This window comes from Austrofundulus limnaeus, unplaced genomic scaffold, assembly GCF_001266775.1.
Source record: "Austrofundulus limnaeus strain Quisiro unplaced genomic scaffold, Austrofundulus_limnaeus-1.0 Scaffold0, whole genome shotgun sequence".
NCBI classification, from domain to species: Eukaryota; Metazoa; Chordata; class Actinopteri; order Cyprinodontiformes; family Rivulidae; genus Austrofundulus; species Austrofundulus limnaeus.
Window position 1 is genome coordinate 7,140,292 of NW_013952402.1, and position 9,683 is coordinate 7,149,974.

Sequence of the window (9,683 nt, forward strand, 5' to 3'; positions counted from 1 at the left end):
AGTTTGTATATTATTTAAGTATTTTGTAAGTCTTTCTTTAAATATTAGCTGCACTTCAAATAATTTTCATGTAATGTCTGATCATTTTCAGCATAATTAACAATCTGATGCAGACTTTGTAAAAGATCCATTGATGGAAAGCTCCTTTATGTAAGACCTTGATTGTAACAGCCAATGAAATGACGCGTTTTTCATTAGGTAAGCGCGTCGCTGTACGTGCAAACGTAAGTGAGAAGCTAGCGCGCCAAATTGATGATACAAGAGAAGGGAGCGCAGAAAACATCACTGATTTGTTTTTATGTTGTTATTGAACCAACCTGTTAAAGCCTTGTAGACGCACAGGAGTAAACTCTTCGTAGGTCAGATTTTGTCCTAACGTATTTCCGGGTCACAGCAGCTCGCTCTTAAACGATTATGGGATTGCTTGAGCGGTGCAAGGAGCTATTCAACACCTCCAGCTTGTACGAGGTGCTGGGAATAAACAAAGAGGCGACCGAAGCAGACATCCGGAGGAGCTACTACAAAGTGTCGCTGAAAGTACACCCAGACCGGGCTCCTGATGACGCACAGGCGACGGAGAAATTTCAGGTTAGCTGTTAGCTGTCAGACTATTCGCTATCGTAGCTAGCTTTAGCTGTAGAAGCARCGAGTCATTATTTCACTGCGTATTGTGTGTATTTTCTTGCAAAAACAAAAGTATCCTGACACCTGCTTTTTACAACACGTTAAAATATAATTTTCTATACAGACATTTGGGCCGAAGTTTCTAACTGAAAATTAGGTTTTGAATATTAAGCCTGGTCAGATAAACACAACAAAAAACAGACTGGGATTTTACTAACGTGGCGGACTTCCGGTAGCTTCACAAAACGGTATAATGGGAACCTTTATGTGCTGATGCCACCATAAAAAATTWAAGGGGTAGAGCAGCACACAGTTAATTAACATTTGATTATATTACATAAGGGCATTTAATCCAATGTTTRAAATGTCATTCCAGGTGCTGGGAAAGTTGTATGCAGTACTGAGTGACAAGGAGCAGAGGGCTGTTTATGATGAGCAGGGAGTGGTGGACGAAGAGTCTGATGTTCTCAGCCAGGACCGCTGCTGGGAGGAGTACTGGAGACTGCTCTTCCCCAAGGTAATGGACACTCACTGAAGGGTCAAACGCCAAAACCGTGGATTCACACGCACAACTTTACCTACACACGGACTTGAAGGATGCGTGTGTCGTTCTTCTTCCACACAAGCACACGCTCTTGGAGCGACAAAACTCTGCTGACACTTTCTTTTGTCTTTCCCCCTTTTTCCTCCCAGATCACAGTGCAGGACATTCTTGAATTTGAGAATACATATAAAGGGTCYGACGAGGAGCGGCAGGATGTGATCCGGCTTTACGTGCAGCACGAGGGGGACATGGACGCCATCGCGGCCTCGGCCCTCTGCTGCTCTCAGGAAGACGAGCCCAGGCTGTGCAGCATCATCCAGGCTGCGATCAAGAGCGGGGAAGTGGAAGCCTTCAAAGCTTTTACTCAGGAGAGCGACAAGAAGAAGAAGGCTCGGAGGAAGAGGGTGAGATTTGTTATTAAAACCAAACGATTCTTACTTTTTTTTTGTTTTTTGGTCTCACGATGATGTCATATCTATATTTCACTGAAACAACATGATACTTACTAAACTATAACTACATTTTTTACTTTATATTTGCTCCTCCAGGCTGATCGAGAGCGACAGGAAGCAGAGGAAATGCAGAAAGAGATGGGGCTTGGCGATAAAGATGATAGTCTTGTTATGATGCTCAAGGTAATACCCCCAAATATAAAAAATGCTAAACGTTCTTCCTCATTCTAACCTGCATTTCTCCTCCGCTTTGCAGCAAAGACAGCAGTCCAGAGAGAAGAATTTTAACAGTTTCCTGTCAGATCTGGAAGCCAAATACTCCCAAAAAAGTGCCAAACCCCCAAAGGGAAAAAAGACAAAGAAGTAAATGTCAACAAAATCCCTTTTTATAATAAATATTCTGACTTCAGTACAAACAAAAGCTTAACTGCTGTTTTCAGAAATTCTCGACATAAAATCGTCCATCAGTCTTGTTGGCTTCAAGTTTGACACAAAAAAAATGTAAATCTCCTTATTTTTTCTGTAATATGTTGTAAAGGTTTTTGTTATTAATAAATGCATGTGTATATATCACATTTGTACACAGCCTTTTTATTATTCCATATAAAACAAAACATTTCAAAGGAAAAAAAAAGGTGCTTAGTTTTCTCCTCTTGCATGGTGCTTATTTTTTAAATTTACGAGGAATAMGTTTTTATGCTGTAACCCTGAGGTTACTTGTCAGTATGACCTCTTGGCTTTGCTCAAAGACAAATAACATTACAATACTTTATACAGATAATAAATTATGCTAATTATTTACAAACACTTATGTACATTGTCTTCTTCCTACATTGTAGGACAAGTCTAGCAGAAGTGTYCAGTCTATACAGACACCACATTGAGTTTAAGTGTGGGGAATATGTCATCCCTCTTGGATCAAGACTCTAGGAAAAAGAAAAGATACAGTACCAAACTCCCTGATGGAACACCAAAGGAAAAAAAAAGTGCTTTTTATCCTGTTAGCCTGGGTAAGTGGTTGCATTTTTCCCTGCATAGTGATTTACCAGCACATCGTGCTGCAGGGAGTACGATACAGCATATTCACTTCTATAGATAGTTTACACATTCTGATCATACACAGTACAAACCTCCACACAACTCATACTGTATACAAAGACAGTTACTGTTCATTATTTGTTTGGCAGCCACATAAGCTGAATTCTGAAATAAAAAAATAGGTTTAAAAAAGCTAAATTTTAAAAATCTGCTACTTTTTGAAAAAAAAAAAACTTTCAGTGGGCACAGATACTGTAGTGACGTGTAAAGATATATAATTGCAAGTTGCAGAGATCCGGAGCAAACTACAAGCCAGGTCTGCTGGCTCTGCTTGAGATCCCTCCTCGAGTGTAGGACCGAGGTGGGACTGACACCGGCGCCACGGGGGCTGTGGAAAAATACCAAGAATATTTAAAGATATCGTTAATAAGAGTCTCAAACTTCTTCTGGTTTGATATAATTTACTAAAACGCCAGCTGCTCCACCTTCCTATGCAGTAACAGGTTATTGATGTATGGTCTTTCATCTGGTCAGTTCTTTAACCCACCTGGGACAGGGGCTTGTGGTTCTGGCTCCTCCTCGTCTTTGATGGGCGAGTGTCCCAGCGGGTGGTGATACGAGTCCAAAAAAGACGAGCTGCTAATGCCAAGACTGATGCCTGTCACGCCGATTTCCAAAGAGTCTGGTGATGCGGGGGGAATAAATTAATGCACAAATCATTAATAGATGGATTTAAAAAATAGATCCTTTAAATGTTTGTCCAGACTTTTTATTGGAACTTTAATTTTGCATAGGAAAAGCACAACAGTCAGTTTGAAACATTGCATGAATCAGTGACGCATATAGATTTACAGTTTTATTTATGTGAGCTAAGGAGTTTAACTGTTTGCAGTGTGGTCAATATTTATTCTGAGGTATTCATCTTTGGTAAAGAGATGCAGCATAAGTTGCAACTTAAGATTAGGACTAATGCTCAGTATGAAAAATAAAAACAACAGGTTAGAAAGAGTGTATCTGAATTCCTGACCTGTGCCCACAGAAGCTCGACCTGGCCGCCCCGGCCCGATGTTGTCCAGAACTGTAAAGGAACTCCGGTATGGAGTGTCTGACTGAAAAAAAAATAAAGCCTGAAGTCAAATATCTTGTTAAATCAAAAGAGGGCAAACATGGTCCTCGAAGGCCACTGCATATTTTACTCGTTTCCCTGCTCCAAAACACCTCATTTTGTGTTTGAATTACCTTCTAAAGTCCTGTTGAAGCTTGGTAATCACCCTTTTATTCAAATCAGGTGTGTTGGAGTGGAGAAACAAGTAAAACATGCAGGTCAGAGGCCCTCAAGGACCCGGATTTGGACACCCATGTGTGAAATCTACCACAACAGAAACCAACCACTTATAAAGGCTAAAAAACTCAACTATCGTAAACATCATACTCTGTATGTGTGAGTTGTGTTGGGACGAGAGAAGACGTCCAGCAGGTGGTGACGATCCCTTGGTATTGAACTACCAGCCTCATTGTTTACAGCACTGTGGGCGCGGCTGGAGTGGCCTTTCTGACGCTGGAGAGACAATAAAAAAAGGCAAGTAGTGCACACAGTTACGCCCAGGATTTTTTGCTTTTGAACACCTAATGGAGTAAATTTAATAAACGCTACACAATGCAGTTGTAAGACCACACTTTGTAGGACTCTTTTGGAGCAGCTTGTTGATTTATAAAACCTGTAGTCAGCTTTGTGCTGCCACAGCATGTGTACCTGTGCAAGTTTGGACTGCTGCCCTGAATGAGATGACTCAGACTCCTCGGGGCCAATGGGGGGCAGAGGGGTGTTTCGGCTCAATGGCAACAGTGGAGACGCCAGTCGGTCACTGGCTGTGGTTCTGTGGGGGAAACAACATTTTGAGAAGAAAAATATAATAGTATAAGAGTACTCGTGGTTATATAAAATTCTCAAGTCAAGAATAAAAACTTTGTTCTTGATCAAGAATTAGGAAGTTTCTTGCTTCACCACAATCTTATTGCTTGTGCTTTTAGTTGTAGTTGACCACTTAGCTATCACCTGGCTTCACATGTTCACTATTTGGTAATGAGACTCAATAAGGCTTTTTTGTACTCGTGAATTTAAACCCCAGACTCCATGATTAAACAAGGTGTTTTAGTAGAATTATTGTTTATTTTTATTAACGGGTCCCCATTAGTCTCTGCCGAGGTAGAGACTACTCTTCCTGGGGCCCAATTTACACTGCGTCCGCTCTGACCTCTACAATAAAATCGTACCCATTACAATCAAAAAGAGCAGGGCGGCGGTGTGTGCATGGCCATCTGCCAAAATTAGATTTGAGCCTATTTTTGCAGGACCACAGAGCAAGATCACACTGCAACCAACAAGAAAAGGAACAAACACAAGGTCTGTATTTTTAAAATATTTCATCAAAGGTGGACTACATCTTGTCAAAAATCCTAGCTAGAACAATAAATATGGGTATACTTACAAAATACATGCTGTAAAAATGTATCACTCTATTTGGGAAGCAGATGGCAACAAGCAGCATAAGCATACATGCAAAACGTGGATTTTATTTCGAAATATGATTAAAAAAACAACAGCGATATAGTGTCAGCTGTTGTTTCCAGTCCGACTCCCACAGAATAAATCGATTTGATCTGACTTCCACATTTATCACTGGATTTCTTGCACAATCTCGCATTTCCTGCACAAGCTTCTTAGAGCAGATCTGCGCTTCGCACCAGAGTGGACTCAGTGTRAATTAGGGTAAAAACGATTAACAGCGAACCGTGCGGCGCAGAGGACCGACTTGACCGGTGCCGCGTGCAGTGTAAATCCAGGGTGATGCTTTAACTCACAGACGTGTCCCACGGATGACCTCATCCAGGTATCCTCTTGTGCTGGACTGGCTCGAGCTTGGAAGCAGGGGCTGTAAGGTTCGAGGGGGAGGGTTTCTGCGTTGGGCCGACTGCTGGGGGCGGGACAACAAGGAAGAGCTCTGCTCCAAAGCTCTGCGAGGACGAGGTTTGCTGGAAGAGACAACACTAGAGCACGGCCTGTGAGACACACGCTCTTCTGGCTCCCTGCGTGGTGAAGAAAAAAAAAATTGCAACATGACGATGATAATGAATTTAACCTCTGATTTTGGGATCAAAGTTTGTGTGTTAGAAGACTGAAATGCATTCGTACCGATTTCTCTGCTGCAGAGGGATGCTGTGAATCACGATGAGGTCATTCAAGCGTTGCTGCGTCGCTGCTGCTCCTACAGGCGCTCGACCAACCTGGGGTCAAGATTTAGGAATAAAAGTTACCAGACAAGCAGAAAAAGAAAATACAAGGTTAGTTATTTCAAATAACCTTAAAAAAATTGTTCACCATGAACTAAAAAAAAAGGCCATGAAAATAATCACAACACCTAACGTGGATAAATGATCTACAAAAAAAAAAAGCATGTAAAAATGAAGTTGCAATTACTTAAAGAAATAAGCAGTGGATATGTTTTAATGTTAATCAACAGGCACAAGCACATTATTCAAGAGACAGATATAACGAGCGGCTACGGTCGGAGAGCTGGCAACATGCCACCGTTTTGGCTTTATAGAGATGGAAAGTTACATACAGCGGAAGGCCTTTTCTGCTTTTTGGATTTCCACCTGGACTTGTGCTTTGAGTTCCTTGAGTTTGTGTTCTTTAAGGATGACCAACAAAAGGTAGTGGAGGAAGGGGGGGAGAAATAGAAGAAAAGATGGTGAAAAAATAGTTAAACAAATAAAGATTTTAAAATAAAGTACAAAAATATACAAAAACAGGAAGGTTCAAAAACACCTCGGTGAAAAATGGGAGAACAGGGTAACAAGTTAATGAACCCGAGGAACAGGGAGAATGAAAAGCAACAGATGGAACTGAAAACAGGTGACAGGTGACATTTCACAAAGCTTACGTGCTTAATAACAGCTTCAATTACATGTCACAATCAAATTTGGTTAAATGCAGCAATTTAAGAATAGCATTCACTATTATAAGTAACATTTAAAGTGCCTGTGACATGCATATTCTTTAAATGCAAAAAGTCAAAGAAACATCTTTATATTTCAAAAAATTGGCACATTGCACATGATTTTATCCACTTTGTCACATAACTGGCACATTTTCTTTTGAATTTGGCTCAGCCAATGTGAAACAGGAAGTGACATCATAGGGGAACTCTTATAGAAAGGGAACTCAATGGACTCTTTTTCATTTCTCTCTGATAGTGACTTGAAATAATCTAAAAAAACCATCAGATTCTTCTCTAGTCTATTATCAGCCATTATAGCAACTCCCTGTTTACATGCAGATATTCCCCCTTTGACATCACTTCCTGTTACTTCACATCTGAATATCTCAACAACGGTTCATCTCAGCAGCATGATTTTTTTGCAACAAGTTATCAAAGCTATCTTTCCAAAAATCAATTCATATTTATTACAAAAATTGATGTGACAGGCATAAAATAGAATACAGTTTGAGTTTTGAATTAATTTTCTGCTCTGCTAAAATGGACAAAAGTAACAAATCTGTCTGTTTATTTTTCTATGTACAGTACATCCTCGAGATTAGATCATCTTCCTCCACAGAACACTGACCTGGATTTGCTGGCCAGCTGCGAGTGGTGGCACCCGGTTCTGGCCGAGTTTTGGAAGCATTGTGGGCAGCGTGGAGAGCAGCATAAAAGGATTCTGGGAGTCTGGCAGCACAGGACTCAAGCTCTCAGAAACGGTTTCATCATCTGTCAAACACAATCCCAGTTATGTCAAAAACTTTTAATTTTTAATGGATGCGAGGTCGGGATGTTTAGAATTACTGGAGGTGCAGCACTCCCAGTGGCGTTGAACCAACTCCTTCATCCAGCCAACCAGCTCCCGCCACACGTCATCAAACAGCAAGTCCAGAACGGCTTGACGGCGACACCGGTACGGCGAGACAGGAGGCAGACGGTGGTACCGTCGAACCGACTCCGAACAGTCCTCGTAACACTCGTCATCTCTGTGGAAGAAAAGACACTCTTAATTGTGCTTTTCTAATATTTACAATCTAGATTTTTCTGGTTTTCTATATAACAACACTTAAAAGTGAGTACCTGCTATCAAAAGCCAGGTACTCTTCCATTAGGCCCTCTGCTTCAATCACTCTGGGTTTGTCATGGCTGCCAGAGCCACCAATGTTGTTAGGAGGACCGTTCACCTCTGGGGACGAGGACTTGATCAGCGCAGCTTTTCTGCCCTGAACATTTAACCTTTTCCCCCACAAACAGAACATGGTTGATTACAATACTTTGTAAAATAAAATTACACGAACATAGATATCAAACATTGCAAACTTAGTTCTTGACACAGCTTCAAAGCAGAGGAAAGAAATCCTCAATAAGGACAAGCATGTCTAATTTTATCCTGTCACGCTGACCCAGTTTTAAGGTGAACTAGTCAGACGGTGTCACAGCCTAGTTTGAGCCCATCTACAATGTCATCTGTATATCTCAGATATCCARCATCACTTTGGACCTAATACTTAATTAACAAGACAGAGTATCTAGGTCAAAGAAGAAAAGTCAACTGAGACTCCTCTGTACCTACAATCATGTGTAAAACTGGCCAATGGCTTCTTGATATTTTTTTATTAGATTATCAGTCTCAAACAGAAGAAAACCTTTAGTTTTTCTGAATTATTTTAATCCCAGATGAGTTCACTAATTGTTTTAAACTCCAGTGTAGAATGAAATGAATACCAGGAATCTTTCTATCAATCAGAGAACTAGTGACTCCGTGTAGTTCGGACTTACTCTGCGCCACCTTTATCTTTCTCCTGGGACTTCACAGTACTTTGTCTTCCTGCTGATGGGCTGCTGGCGGGGCTGTTTGTCCCTGGAGTAGCATACCACTGGAAGCCCTCATCAGTGGGACACAGAAGCTGAGTCCCTAGGATCCTGAGAGATACGCAAATTAATGAAAAATAAAAATAAAAAATGACATTAAGGTTGTTTTCCTCAAAAGAGTGAACTTCATTGCAAATTTCCCTAGAATCAGCGTTAATCCCCGATCCCGCCACGCCGCAGTCTCGTTCGGCGCTAAAAGGGTTAAGGGTTGGAGGGAAACAAAATGACAATGCACCGGATATGTGGGAAGCGTGTGGTCCACTGCTGACATTCATCCTGCAGCCCCTGGAGGATCCCTCCTCCTCCACCGCCTCCCCCCTCGTACAGCTCTTTGTCGATCTCGTCAAACATTTGCTGCACCTGCCGTGACGCTGCCTCGTCAAACTCCTGTGGGACAGAAAAACAGAGAGATAGAGAGAAACACAGTTGTTGGAAGTCCATCTGTTCTCAAACACCAGCTCCATGCTGCTGCTGCTTTTTTTTTATCTAGTTTTTCATCTTTGGGCATTTTTATTTTATTTTTTGTCAGTAAGCTTCACTATGTACACAAATGAGCTCCTATGGACCCCTGGGATGTATGTTTGTGTTTTTTTTTTAGTTGGACTGTTTAGATAGAAACAAGAAAACTTAGACAAAAAAAACCTGAGGTAGGAGAAAGTTAGGTTGAAAAACTCAGAAGTACACTGAGGATTAAATATTCCACTGGCAAAATCTTGTATATAGAGTACATGCATTCTCACAACTGCTCACAACCAGGTGTTCAGATCCAGGGGGTTCTGACTGGTCACTGAGTGTGTATATCTAAAGTATGTATGAATGTATGTATGAATGTATGTATGTATGTATGTATAGGTGTGTGTGTGTGTGTGTGTGTGTGTGTGTGTGTGTGTGTGTGTGTGTGAGCAGTATGGGTACATTTATTAACCATTTCCCCGGTACACACAGCCAGGTGAGGTTAGGGTTTGGGTCAGGTGTGTAGTCTACCTGGGAGGTTATGGTTGGCTATAGAATTAAAAAGGAAATGAATGGAAGCCAATGCAAAGTCCCCATGAGGATAGAAAAACAAACATGTGTGTGCGGGAGGTGTTGAGCGGAGCCAGCGAGCAGAGC

General features: G+C 41.3%; 2 protein-coding genes across 2 annotated transcripts in view; one reads left to right on the forward strand and one right to left on the reverse strand.

Moving 5' to 3' along the window:
• The first annotated feature begins 234 nt into the window (after window positions 1-234).
• dnajc9 (DnaJ (Hsp40) homolog, subfamily C, member 9) lies at window positions 235-2,193 on the forward strand. Its single transcript, XM_014000854.1, has 5 exons — window positions 235-588; window positions 1,001-1,141; window positions 1,318-1,572; window positions 1,717-1,803; window positions 1,877-2,193. The coding sequence occupies exons 1-5, from the start codon at window positions 415-417 to the stop codon at window positions 1,985-1,987; spliced, it is 768 nt and encodes a 255-aa protein (XP_013856308.1). The 5' UTR covers window positions 235-414; the 3' UTR covers window positions 1,988-2,193.
• fam149b1 (family with sequence similarity 149 member B1) overlaps window positions 1,986-9,683 on the reverse strand; it is a gene marked incomplete at its 5' end in the record, with an annotated part of 11,296 nt that continues 3,598 nt past the window's right edge. The window contains 13 exon segments of the mRNA XM_014000378.1: window positions 1,986-3,046; window positions 3,206-3,340; window positions 3,686-3,767; window positions 4,091-4,216; window positions 4,412-4,535; window positions 5,521-5,745; window positions 5,852-5,943; window positions 6,282-6,350; window positions 7,288-7,430; window positions 7,506-7,687; window positions 7,782-7,937; window positions 8,481-8,624; window positions 8,809-8,960. Coding sequence (XP_013855832.1) covers window positions 2,964-3,046; window positions 3,206-3,340; window positions 3,686-3,767; window positions 4,091-4,216; window positions 4,412-4,535; window positions 5,521-5,745; window positions 5,852-5,943; window positions 6,282-6,350; window positions 7,288-7,430; window positions 7,506-7,687; window positions 7,782-7,937; window positions 8,481-8,624; window positions 8,809-8,960 — 1,713 coding nt within the window. The 3' untranslated portion in view covers window positions 1,986-2,963.